Source organism: Haliaeetus leucocephalus, unplaced genomic scaffold (assembly GCF_000737465.1).
Source record: "Haliaeetus leucocephalus isolate CR32 unplaced genomic scaffold, Haliaeetus_leucocephalus-4.0 Scaffold451, whole genome shotgun sequence".
Lineage (NCBI taxonomy): Eukaryota > Metazoa > Chordata > Aves > Accipitriformes > Accipitridae > Haliaeetus > Haliaeetus leucocephalus.
In genome coordinates, this window is record NW_010972887.1 from 3,168,744 (window position 1) to 3,182,821 (window position 14,078).

General features: G+C 37.3%; 1 protein-coding gene across 2 annotated transcripts in view; it reads right to left on the bottom strand.

Moving 5' to 3' along the window:
• Window positions 1-2,008: 2,008 nt before the first annotated feature.
• The window catches only part of ZRANB3 (zinc finger, RAN-binding domain containing 3), a 53,024-nt gene continuing 40,954 nt past the window's right edge, over window positions 2,009-14,078 (bottom strand). For both annotated transcript variants that reach the window (XM_010575152.1, XM_010575151.1), the window contains exons 13-21: window positions 13,188-13,656; window positions 12,004-12,207; window positions 11,392-11,483; window positions 9,791-9,892; window positions 6,995-7,137; window positions 5,404-5,547; window positions 4,140-4,533; window positions 2,725-2,856; window positions 2,009-2,124 (exon numbers count right to left, since the gene is read on the bottom strand). In XM_010575152.1, coding sequence (XP_010573454.1) covers window positions 2,026-2,124; window positions 2,725-2,856; window positions 4,140-4,533; window positions 5,404-5,547; window positions 6,995-7,137; window positions 9,791-9,892; window positions 11,392-11,483; window positions 12,004-12,207; window positions 13,188-13,656 — 1,779 coding nt within the window. In that variant the 3' untranslated portion in view covers window positions 2,009-2,025. The remainder of the gene's footprint in view (window positions 2,125-2,724; window positions 2,857-4,139; window positions 4,534-5,403; window positions 5,548-6,994; window positions 7,138-9,790; window positions 9,893-11,391; window positions 11,484-12,003; window positions 12,208-13,187; window positions 13,657-14,078) is intronic.

Genomic DNA, 14,078 nt, shown 5'->3' on the forward strand with positions numbered 1-14,078 from the left:
TTGCTGGCATTTGCAGAGACCCTTTGAATGCATACTGTGTCTTTGGGCTGATACGATGGAACAGTTCTACTCCCTGCTGTAAATTAAGCCCACTGGCTGTCACGCAGACACTACGAGGTGTATGTGCCAATGTTGCTTTACGGTGATCTTTGTGTGTTTTAATGAGAATTGGCAGAAGATCAGCATTACTTTACACAATGAAATGTAAAAACAGCTACAATATTGTTGACATTACTCAATAAATCTGAACTTATTATTGACTTTTTTGGGTACCAGCAGTGGTTTTGTCAAAACACTTCTATAATTTGTGCTAGGAAGAGCATTGTTTATGACTCTGACTACATTAAGTATAGAAAGTTAAGTTCTGCCTCAAATAGTAGGGTCCTAGGTGTTACCCTAAAACTTCTCTGAGGGGCTAGAGTGCTCCCCTCAGATAAAACTGTGGCAATGGGAAATTAATTTTTCAGGATCAAGAAGAATTAATTTTCTTCAGAGAAAATCTTATCACAGAATTTGGTCTCCAGGCTGTTTGTGTTTTACCTGGGGCACATTCCTCTGATAAAAGGGATGAGAAAGACAAGGATCAATTTAGCTGATTGTTGTTTAACTGTCTAGCTGCTTTAAAAGAAATTGCACTAGGCTAATCCCTGAATAAGTAGTCTTTAACTTAAGCTTCTTCCCCCCTGATACTCTTGGTTTCCTCTTTTCCTGCCATGCTGTCTTCATGAAATTTTACATTAAAGTGTGGCCTCTTGTAAAGGCTGTATAAACTTGAAAATCCCTCACTTCTTTCTTACTTACTTACTTATTTCGTTATCAGGCTCTTACTTGGTCTTTTAAACTGCTGAAGAGATGATTCCCTTAATCATACTCAGAGAACACAAACATCATGTAACACTTCTTTCAGGCAGTTAGTTACCTAAACGTGTCTTTGCTGGAAAAGTCCAGTTAGTTTCACTCTATAGGAAATGATGCGCTCATGACACTACCTTGTCTTAAATCTTTAACTGAGCAAAAGAATGTTTAAGGTCTTAAAGAATTTTTCTCAGAAGGATAACCCAGAAAGCAGTTCAGCTTATTTTATCTAGATGTACTTGAAAGTGCAGTCACGTACTTTCAGAAAAAGAGGTGTAGTGTACAGATATGCTCTGTGAACTTACTGCTGCCTTACAGCATTCAAAGGGTGGGGGAGAGACAGATAAAGCATAAAAAAAAAGAATACCACCAGGAAAGAGAGAAATGTATTTATTTGAAGTAACCGTAAAGAAAGCCACATGAACAGCCCAAACCAACCAGCATTCTCCTTAACAGGGCTGTAGAGATGCAACTGTAGCATTTCCCAGAACCTACCTTTGGTGAGATAATGGGTAATAGTTACTGTTCCTTTCATGAATAAGTTTTTAATACAAGCTGGTTTAAATAAAACACAATTTCAATAGACATTAATTCTAAATGCCAAAGTCCTGTAAGTTAGGCCCAGTGCCAACAGTAGGCCTTTCATGGCTGATCAGAACGGTGTAAGACAGTTTTAGAAGAGACAAACCACGCACTCGTGCTATTTTTGTCATAACAGATATCAGAGCCTGCGTTTTTCTCCAGCAATTTTGATATGTGAACAAAGAGAAGAATTCAAACTAAGAAATCTTCTTGGTCCATAATGTCCCCACTACAACTGAACCCTGTAAGACCAACAGAAGCTTCAACAGAACTTCTTCAAATTCTTGCAGCTGTAACGATGCACTAATAGGGAAATAGTAATGCTTCAAAATCGCATTAAGGTTACATGCAGGAATTTAGCTTTAAACCACAGGGTCACAAAAATATAACCATGATCAAGTACCTTGGATGCGCTCACCCAAGGCTCTCTGACAATCAACTATTATAAATGATTTCTTGGTTTTAATTCTGTATTTTCTTCCCTCTACTAACAGCACGCTAGACTACAAGGATTTTTTTTAAATCAGGGCACAAGGAGAACTATGTACTGGTTCCCGAGTTACAGTGTAACTGAATACATTTTGCATTTTACATTTTCACAAGAAATTTTGTGATATCACAGCCATACTTTGTAGCTAAAGAACGTCTCTTCATCTGGCTTCTTTCCTGCGCCTGTTTTGCAGTTCTCTGCAAAAGAGAAAGACAGGTCTGCTCAGTAAGTATTGTTACTTGGCAACAGCGTGCGCAATGGAAAGCATTAACCCACAGTTAAACTTCAGTCTAATTTTGCAGGAGACAACGTAATAAAACGCACGTTTATTACAGTGACGTTTTCCCAAATCCTGAGGAAACTGTTGTAACAGTTTAATGCTACCTTTCCATCTTCCTTGTATGGGATGGAGAGCACAGGGGTTGTTCCGCTGGAGACAACAGGGCTGAGGAGGAAGCCCGTTACGGTCTTCTACTGCTGAAGGGGGGGCAGGAGCCAGGCCCTCCCCAGGGGCACAAGGCAGCACTGCCAGAGCCCCAGCCGGGGCATTCCCGCTGGACATGGGAGGAGGTTTCACCCTGAGGGGGGGGCAGGCACTGACCGGGGTGGGGCTCAGACGGTGCAGGACCGTGCAGGGTGGTGCTGAGCAACCTGCTCCGAGCCCGGGGTCAGGCTACGTTACCTCTAGGGGCCCCTGCACCCAAAATACTTCCGTGATGCAGTTAAGTACCGCCCTGGTGCACGTTCCACAACATTTTCCCTGTGAGGGTGAGGATTTCTGACGGTACCAGACTGACCTCTCTGTGGCAGACCGTACACAGGGTTTGCAGGTTTTCCAGGGAGCACTGTCCTCCTCCGCTGTAAACAGGCTTGATATGGTCTACCTGCCAGAACTGGCCTTCTGTCGGATTTGTTATTATTTCATTCAGCTGCAGTGAACAAAGGACATGACATTGGAAACGTTAGATATTCCTTCTGACCTACACGTACATCCTACCATAAGAACAAGAAATAATTCAGAGAAGTAGCTATTTATAGTTTTCATCGAGAGAAAGAAAGTAAGCCTCAGCATTTTTTTGTTACTCCCACTGGACAAGCAAACAACTGTAACTTCCCTTGGCATATTTTCACCTAGCCTGCAGTGTGCTAAAGCACATTGCAGTGGATCAAGGGAAGACAGAAGGAAAGGTTCAGTTTTCTGGATTGGTACAGTAAGTTATACTTTGATGCCATTTTATCATCAAGTGCTGATATTAAATACACACAAATAGAGTGCAACAGCTATAGTCCCATCACAAAAATTAAAGACTCTAACTAGGTGTTTGTCATTTAAGTTTTTGATCACGTCAGTGGTAATTGTAATAGCAAGCATTGAGAAACTGTAGGTGACAAAACCCTACGTCAGCTCTCAAAAAGCTAAGGACTAACATTCAGTTGTGTTTGCTCAGCAGGGTGTAAGATACCCCCAGTCCACAAGAATTCCCATCCGAGTCTTTCAGATGTGCATCACCTTATTTTAAAAAGGTGCAAGCAAGAAAGCTGATCCCACGCATATGACAAGGGACAGTAGATTACTTTTTCTTTTGCAAGTTTCAATTAGTGTCTGCAGAATTTATTTAAACAATTTAGAACCAGTACCTTCTGAAGCAGAATTTCAACTTCGCAGCAGAAAATGAAATAGCATTTTAGTTTCTGAATAAAAATACCACTTTATGCAGGAATGTTCTCCCTCCCTGCTCCATTGCCTTCAAGTCAGTGAAGAAGCAATCACAACCACGAAGAATGGTGGTTGTTTGTAATGCATTTTGAGGTGATACTGAAAGGAGCTGTGACAACTGGCTTTTGTTAAGCTCCTACCAAACATTCTGCAAAGTAGGAATAACCTAATACTACTAGACTACCTCCATTCTTAAATTGTTCCATAAACATAAACTATGTTAATAAAGTGCATTTCAAGTAAATCTGGCTGCAATATCCACACCCCTAAGAAATCTGAATTCCGATGCCTGTGCCTTTCAGCAACGAAAAAATGTGTTAGAAGACACTGGGGTTTTTTGTGTTTAGGATTTTGGTTTTTCTTATTCTGTTGTTGGTGCTAGGTTAACCTTTGACCTTCAGCCTGTACGAACATCATTTTGGATTTCTCTGAACTATCTATCTGCTACAGGAACACACAGAGGAGCTGTTACTGCTTAAAGACCAGTACCATTACCTGCCCAAGTGGAAGGTGAGACATCCAAGAACTCCCCAGAAGTTTCTTACGCTGACTCTTGGGTGCATCTCTGATGCTGAGATAAAGCTCCTGGGCGTTTTGATTACAAAACTGGCAAACACCGTGTTCAATTTCAAATACTTTAGTCCTAAGGTAGCTCTGACTAGAGCGAATTGAGAAGTCCTCCTGGCAGGCATGAGAGCAGAATCGTGTGTCCCAAGCACGGGCCTGGCCGCCTAGCTCAAGCTGAGCTGTTGGCTGTTGACAGCTGAGACAGAGCGGGTTCCCTTGGCTGTCCAAGGCTTGCAAATAGCCTTTGGATAGGGAGGAGCCGTCAGCTTCAGTCTTCTCTGCATGAGGAGCTGACGGGCCTTTTCCATTTTCCGGAAGCAACCTGTTTGCCAGGGAGGAAGTGCAGCTGTTAATAAAGGAGATATTCAGCAAACAGTTCAGTAGGGTTTTTATGCACTGTATATTTCCATTAGATATCTTTTATGCTCTGAAATACCAATTTCAGTTGAAATAGTATCTTAATCTTGCTCAGATTGATACCTGCACAGTGCAATCATCTATTTGGTTTATGTTTCCATTTAAACAAAATTTGACAATATAACAGATTTTTCTTTTGCATATCTTACTACATTTACACATGTACACTAAATTATTAGCTGAAACAATGCTGTATGTATAAAGAAACAGTGGCTTCTATCAGGTGTGTACACATATAAATGTAAAACGTTTCAGCCCTCTCTTTAACAGAAGTAAAAAGTCAAAGGAAACATCCTGGTTTCTCCACGCAACTTTCACAGCTACCTAGCAGTCTCCTACTCTAAACAAGGCTTACCTCCAGGCAGGATACACACTGCTTGTTTAATACATTTTTTAAAAGGGCATTTTCTGTCTAGAATTTTCATGTTCTTTTCCCTTTTTCTAAATTCTGAGGCAGAATAGAGGAAAACTTGGTGTCCTCAATTTGCTGTTGACCTCACAAGCAGGCCTGAGCTAACCTTTTTTCCTTAACTGAATCATGTAACTGTTTTCTTGTTTCATTTTAATTAGACTGTTAGTTAACAGCTGTATCAGCAGACAACAGATGTAATCTAAATTGTTGTAAGAATAAAACATAGCTCATTAGCACTACAGCAAGTTTCTTATCTAAACACTGTACTTCAGCAAGGTAAACACTCATAGGAAGTAATTCTGCTACCTTAAAAAAAATCTTGGGGGAAACAGCTTGATAACCTTATTGCATTAATAAACTTACTTTGTGGAATGACCCAATTGTTCAATAGAAGCATTTTCATTCTTTAGACAAACCCCGCTTTCTTTCGAGATGAGGCGAACGCTGCCCCCACTGCTCCTAGCTTTGCTAAGTGAGGCTGCTGCTACATCCTCCTTGGTCACGTACCTAGAATAATTCAAAATTCTGTCAATATACTACAAAGGGAACAATCTCCCTCAAAGAATATTCAGCCTTTGCTGCAGCAAGATTGATATGGCATGTTCTCTTAAAGCATCCCTCATTTCCTGGGTGAGAAATGAATAAAGGCTGGGAAAACATACTTCATAATACTTCCATATTACATACCTTTTTCTAAAACCAGATTCAGCTCTAAGCAGCAAGCAGATAAGTTGTTTTGTATATAACTATATGAAAACAAAAGCAGTTTGATATTGCCTGACAATGAAATCTGAAAGCCATTTTGGTTCAGTTAGGTGAAGTCTCACTGATACTCTAGCTAATACAGGAAGTTTACAAGCTCTGTTGGTTATGTTTGCACTCACTTCTTTACTGTAATGTGAAAACACACGAAACATCACTGCTCAAGTAAAACTCTTAAAATCCCTTTACTCTGATCATTCTTCCAAAAAACCACTATTCAGACAATTTCTCATAAGCGTACCTCTCTGTACTATGCATATGCCAAATCCTATGTAGTACCTTAGAAGACCTGTAGGTTACAGTAGATTTTCTAACATGGTTCACAGTTAGATCTTTCCTACTTTTATGGAAGGAAACAATCAGTCAACAGGTTCAGAAATACTTACTACCTGCTGCTTCTCCTTATGTTACTGGGATTACAAACTCTTTATTTACTTGAATTCTTGCCTACAGCCAAAATAGTCACCCTGGAGAATTTAACAGTAGGGACTGAGAGGAATAAAAAGTTTATAGACTGTTTGCAGAGGCACCTTGGTGAGTTAACCTGTACGCATAAGAAGTTTTGTGGAAAGCAATGACAACCCTGAAGCTGCAAATGTCTGTCAGGGAAGATAGAGTAAGAGAGAAAGGAAAGACAGTGAAAAAAAAAGGTAAATTAGATTTTAACAAGGATTAAACACTAGCCCGTTTCAGTGACACCCAGCAAGGAAAACAATAGTTTTGAGAAATGTCATCCACAGAGAACAGAATTGCTTAAATAAAAATAAGTATCAGAAAGGCTTGGAGTAGGCTGTGAATTATGAATAAAGCATTATATCACTGATGGCAACTAATGATTTATTGCTGCTTCCAGGTGGGGAAAACAACAAGATTCTTTGACCTTACTTTTCTTTTGAGTCCCAGAGGTCATGGTTTTTCCTCAAAAACCTCCGGCAAGTTCCAGATGTTTAAACATGCAGCGCAGGAAAGCCAGAACAGCTGCTGAATGCGGCACAGTGCCGGACAGAGAAGCAGACACTTTCATTCCAACAGATTTACTGCAGTGCTTGGTTGCCTACGTTTGTCACTATGCGACAAGCAATCATCGAACAACCAGTTTACAGTCTCAGCATCATTCCACTGAAAGTTACATTAAATATATCAAACTTCCAGCAGCAATTAGTAAGAGGAAGAAAAATTAAAAACCACATACCTTTTTGTGCTGCTGACCACTGGCTGCTTTTTAGACAACTCCTCTGCAGCATGAATAGGACTACAAAATATCTGACCACTTTTTCTGATAATCTTCTGTTTCATTGCTGTTAGACGATTCCATTCTTTCACAAACCTCAGTATCTGGTAGAGAATGCTATTGTCAGCAGCATGACAGGCATTACACAGAATTACGTGCTATGAATTAATACATTCAAAGCTGGATGAAAACAGATGGTATTATCTGAAATGATCCCTTCAAGTCATTTTCCATACAAGCTGCAACCCCCAACCCTCACCTGCTGAAGAACTCTGACAGCTTTGGCATTGTCTAAAACAATAGTTTTGCTATGATAGGTGAGTTGATCCAGAAGGTAAAAATAAGGCCAGAAATGGCCTTTACTGATCTGAGTTGTAGCAATAGGAGAAAGGTTTCTTGATAAAGCCTCAGGCAAACCTTTCTTGTGTAAGCAAGACTTTGTTGGTGGGAAAAACAGACATGCAAGAGAGTTTTCTTCTTAGAGCAGCCGTTCTCCCTGTTGCAGCAGGCCTCTCAGAAAAGGAAAGTTCAACTCCCATTTCTTGAACCACATTTATAATTGGGTTTACAGACAACCTTTCTTCTTCCCTCTAACCTTCTGATACATTCTTAACACTGGATTAACAATCTGTAGTGTACAGCCCATAATGTCAGTTTAGCTACAGGTGAACTGAAGAGTTGTTCAATTCAACTAGGTATTAGACCATTTCTCACAAAAGTTTTGCAACTTGTAAAATTTTAACAGAATCACCAATGTACTTGCTTTGAGGTTATTATATTCCTTTACAGTAATACAGTGTCAGAAAAACATACGTGATAAAATTATAGTAAATTAGCAGTTAATGACATGAAAATCAGATCACCAAATTATCTTAATTACGCATCTGTTTTTATGGCAATAGTGCCATCCTCTTTTCTGTGGCATTTCAGTGTGGCACACAAAGATCTGACTAGCAAGTAGAGACATACTTTACCATCAAAATAGTCAAAGGGCAACAGTTTTGAGAAGCTTAACCTGCAATTCACAGTAATCTCAAATTGACACAGCCACAGGATCCTGAGGAAAAACTGATGAACTGTTTAACAAAGTATTCCAGAATGACAATTGAGAACATAGCATAATATTGATCACCTTTCCTTATTTTGCATTCAGAATTTGAAAGTATAATAACATAAAGAAGCTCAGAAGAACTTAATTTCTGGTACTGAATCTAATATTTTTTTACAGGCTGGGAAGCCACAAAAAAAACCAAACCCAAAAACTTTGATGCTGTAAACTAACAGGACTGGTATGATTAACTGGTTTCTGTAACAACTATAACCACAGGACAGTGAGGAAATGAAGGAAAAACTGTTCCTACATAGAAATTTAGAATTTATAACATGGCTGCTTGCTTTAGGATGTGTGTAGGCAAAAAACTATTTCACCCCACCCTCATCTCTACAACAGAAAATAAATGGGAGTAAGAATATGACAACTGAACAAGAGGCTTGGGTTGTAGGTTTTTTTCCATTCCGTTTTTCCCCTCTTTCCCTCACGGACTACCTATAGCAGTCAGTATCACACTGTTTCTGAACACGGACCATGGGATGAGTAAATACATTGTGCAGTAGAGATTTAATTGTGACTTCAGCTTTATCCAGGAACAAACTTCCATACTTCAAGATGACAACATGGCAATGATTTTCTTTTTCTGCTGTGAGTATTTTTACATGGCAAACATCAAAGTGTACAGATGTGTCTCACTTCCTCAGAGTTGGAGCAGCAAGAAAGAAGTCAGTGAAATGGCAGGATATAATGGAAACAGAAACAAGGTATTTCCTTGATTCTTTTTGGGAACATTTACTAATATGGATCTTCTAATCTAGAGGAGAAGGCTGCAGGACAGGAAGTTCCATAAAGCAGTGCCACCCCCCGCCCACAAACATGGAATTCTTAACTTGTCTTTTCAGTCTAGCAAATAGCTTTGAAATCCTCTGGCAACATTTGTTACCCACCCATTAGCTGCTTTACAAAACTGTTGGTTGAATCAGTCAGGTATCTGTCTTACAAATTTAAGTTCCAATCTTGCTGGAGAACCTACCAAAAAGAATCAGTTTTGTTCCTACACAAGAGAATCTGATTTTCCAAATTATATTTCTCTTTAAATGGAGAAAAACAGTTAAGAAAACTATGTTAAGCAGATAATGTTGCACATCCAATTTAAATTCTGCATTTCCTTACTTGAGTAAGGGTTTACAGTGTTAATGTTCTCCTCAAACACCATTATGAATGGGATCTTTATTACTGAATTAACTGAAGCTACATGTCGCAGTGGAACTGTGCCCTACACTGCTTTGAAAATTGTTAGAAGACCAAAGGAAGAAGTGAGAGTGGAGACCTGCTGAGAACTGCAGCTCTGATACAATCTAGCACATTCTTATTCATATAATGTGCCCCGTTTAATTCATAACCTTTAAAATGCTATTTTGTTGACTTACGAATGTTAGTTACTAATCCTGTAAATGATAAATTAAATGATGCCTGGTTGATTCTATCTACCGAAATGTTAACAGGAGGCATGATAATTTGCCAAAGTAACAGACTGCATAATTAATATTCACATCAACATTTATAAGATTTGCTTGCATTGATGAAACTGTGCCTAGATCCCAAGGCCCGGAAGCATTCTGCAATTATTAAAAAAAAAAAAAAAAAAAAAAAGTCAAAGCCCTCCGTATTAAGTATTATATTACTGTGCCAGTAGAATTTCTTACCGATGAACGATTTTGTTTATGCTGAAAAGTCTCTGGTAAATCCTCCCAGTTATCCAGCTGTATGTCCAATGGAATGAAATTATGATTCAGTGGTTCACCATCCTAGACAAGCAAACAGTTTTGTTTACAGATGCAATGTAGCACAATCTAGAAAAAAAAATTATCTGTTTCATCTGAATTATCTTCCCTTCCTACTAAATTTAGTTCCTCATGGTAAGATTTTTCCAGGAAAAAAAAAACAAAAACAAAAACAAACCAGCCACAGATGTATAATACCACAGATGCAAGAAACATGATTCACGTTAATATATCTAAAACTAAACAGGGTGAAAATTTTTGCTCTGAAAATATTTGAATTTTTTTCTTTGCAAATATTTCAGACACACACTGCCTTAAATTAAGAAACTGAAATTATAATCCTCTTGACTGAATTTCCAAAGGAAATGAATGATTGTAGATGGGAGAATGTCACTTCATTAAAATTTAAAATCAGAGTCTTGAATAGAGCATTGTTTATTATACTTAACCTTTTTTTTTAAAAAATGTCTGAACAAGTTCTCCTCCACTTAATTTTTAAGGAACAAGTTGACCCAGTGGGTACATATGACCCAGGAACTTACTGATGATTCACAATCATTTGAGAGAAGGAATCAAAGCAGAATTCCCCAGTGTCCAATCGTTCAGCAGAAAGATTTTGTGCAGTATCTGGCATAATGAAACTCTAATCCAAGCCAAAAACAACCCAGACCAATATACAGTTGCCCAAATACCATCCAAAATGCATCTTTGAGTAAAATGTGTGAAGCTAGGAAGCAGTGTATATTTTAAGTATATTAAACAAGTTTTCAGATACAAGAGGACACTCTTTTTGACTTTTTCCCAGCTGTATCAGCCTAATGAAAATGTATTATCTCAAAGAATTGCCCTCAGTTATTTGTGATGCTTTGCAGTTGCACCTGAATACACTGACTCATTCACCAGCTTTGAAGAAATCTTCTCGGTGAACTTTTCTAACCCTTGAAAGAAGGAATTGCAAAGTCCTCATTCCCCCTTGAAAAATGACCTGGAAAATTACCAACTGCTAGTTTCTGTACTCCCATTACCATTGCAGATTAATGATAATGTGTTTTATTCAGGAAGTTACTAACTTACACACAGCACCAAAACCTAGCTTTCTGAAAATGTGGTGACAATATTTTACTTACTTAAGTCTGTCAGGATTCACTGTCATTTTTATTTTAATTTTGAATGTTCTTCTATGAAAAATATTTTGTGATAAGACACTACAATAAAAAAAAGGAATCTTAAATAACTATCACTTGCATTTCTAACAGATGATCTGAGTATACATCTAATGTATTAGCCCCATTTTGTAAGCTAAGAGAAGTGTTAGAAGTTACATATCTAGGGAATTATTACCTAATTCCCCTGAGAAAAAGAACTAGAATTATAAACTAGCTAAATTTTGTACATTTCAGCTAATACAAAAATACTGGTCTTTATATATAAGTATAACAAATGAAAGTATATATACACATTTCATAGGACAACATTTTACTTTGTAATTTTAAAATTATAATAAACGTGTGTTTCAGGTTTACCTTTGTATATAGGTGAATTCTATCAGTATTCCTGCTTGCACAAAACATAAGCCCGTCATATAATTCAAACATTTCTGATTTATCTACATCTCCTATAAAGAGAAAAAATGTTGACATTAAAGTTTTCCTCTTCATTCATTTCATTCAGTCTACTCAGACATTAAAAATAATATTATACATGTATCTAATTCCAGAACAACACAGTAAGATACACAGCTCAAGCAGCAAGTTATTAAGATATTTGTGTATTTTCTTTTTGTGTTTCTCCTGAACTACCTATCACCTGTTTTGCCTGTGGCTGTCCTGAACAAAAGTAAATGCCATCGTAAGTTTCAATAAGACTATACAGGTTCACAGCTGCTAGTTTGACATAGTTCTTAAGTCAGCCAAAAACTCTGTATTGCTTCAGGAGTTGTATGGAAAGGCTGGATTTATCCATCATCAAAATTTAATAAACATCCCAGGCTAGAACAAGAAAATCATGTGCTGCTGTATGTACTTCTATCTTTCAATTGTATAGGTTTTTATTTAAAAGCTATTTTTCATGCCAGAGGCATTTAATACAGTTTTGCAATGGGATATAATCTTTCTTTCATAGGAGTCCCGCTTTACCTTCTCCATGCTTTTTTTCACTTTCTTCATTTTCAATTTCAACAGTTTCCTGTTCGCTGATTTCAACAGATTGCTGGGTCACCAATTCCGCAAAATCTTCTCTTCTGTCTTCAGCATTGTACTCTGCTCTCTCTTCATTTCTTCCGGAGTCCTTTGAAACATCCTCCTCAGTTTCGCTCGTGGGAGCGTCACGATTTCCCTCAGCTATAGATAAAGAAACAGAAAAAGCAATTATTTATGCTACCCGTACAAACAGGAATCTAATCAATACACACCTGGAGACAAGACTATGTAATTGAAATACAAAGCAATTGCATCTTATTTTCTAATGTTGCAACCACCTGAGAAACTGGAGCTACCTTTAATATTAGGAGAATAAACACATGGATCAAAGTTTTCCATTTATGCAGATTCATGCACCCTGCTTAATGTCAAAATATATGCAATAAATAATGCAGTTGGCAATTCTATATTACATACAGTTATTGTATACTATAAACACACAAAGTAGTTTTCCAGGCATTGATCTATACCTGTGAAATTCAGAAGTTGTCCTTACTTGAACAAGCACAGAGACTTAAATAAAATAAATAAAGAAAAAGAACCTTATTTGAAATTGGATTGAAATGGCAAATATGGGGATAGATTTATAAAAACTTATAAAAATGTTTTATTAGATTTCCAGATAAGTTAAATAAACTTAATAAAAGACATCTACTCTAACCTGCTGGAGCAAGAAGTGCCATATTTTCCAGGTAATGTCTCCCATAACAAATACACAATACCCAAGTTAATAAAACATCTATACCACATCATTTAGTTTTTATAGGTAGAGAAAAAGTTTGCCATTTAATTTGATTCAGAATAACCATAAACCTCAAGGAAAAGGAAAGCTACATTTGCTGCAAAGAAAACTGAGCATATATTCTTCCTCCCTGAATTCATATCCTGTTAACATTTATCTGAATTTTCCATTTGTTTAAATTAGAATCATGTAAAAGATCCTTGGGGAAAGCAAAATTAAGAAGGATCACTTAACAGGTATCTGTTCACATAAAGACACCATTCTTCATATTTTGCCTCGATTTGTGTATATTCGTATATGCAAAAATACTGTATTTTCTGAAACTAATCACAAATGAAACAAAAAATGCATATTTTTCTCTGCAGCACACATTACTTACCATTACTGCTTTGGGGGCAATTGCACATTTCACAGTAAGGAAGCAATTCACTATTACTGTAAGTGCAAACACTACAGTGCCAAACTTTATTTAAAGCCGTACTTTTGCTTGGAGTATTTAAACCGCAAGGAAAGACTTCATTGTATTTTTCTGAAAACAAAGAGGGCTTTTTTCCAGTCAAAGATTTTTTCTTTTTCTTACTGGAGTTGACTGGAGTAGATCCACTTATGCTTCTTGCTCTTTTAGCTTCACGTTCACAGGTACTTTCATGAGAAATCGTATCCACATCACTTATTCTTGTGGAATCCACATTTTCATTGCTCTTCTCTGCATCATCTTCTTTTGTGACTTCAGAAGATTCTGAATCATTATGTAATGATTCATTAGCAGAAAATATTTTGCGTTTCTTCTCAGCGGAGGATTTTGGGGAAAAGAAAGAACGTATGTCATGCTGTCTTTCCTTTTCAAACTAGGAAAGGGGAAAGAAATATAAACACTGCTGATAATTACTGCACCAGCAGCTGTTAAAATTATTATTTTTCTCCATTAATATTACTCTGTAATACAAGAAGCTATTTTTAGTTTGAAGATGGAAACAAAAGGTATCTTTCTTTAAGAACAAACAGCTAGCAGAAAGAGCAATTCAACATACCTCTTCTGTTTTGTGAAAAGTATTTTCAATATTCTCAGGAAAATTCTGAAATAGCACTATCAGAAAACAAATGCACAGAACTGGTATGCTATGTGCCTTTTTTGATGATGCCTGTTACAAGGAGAGGCTTTTAAACATAGTTTTTAAAATAATAGCCAATTAAATTCAGGTCAGCTAATAAAGCTCTAATTTAAACAGAAATTACTTGGTCTTATCTGACTCTGAGGGTGGGTCAGTCA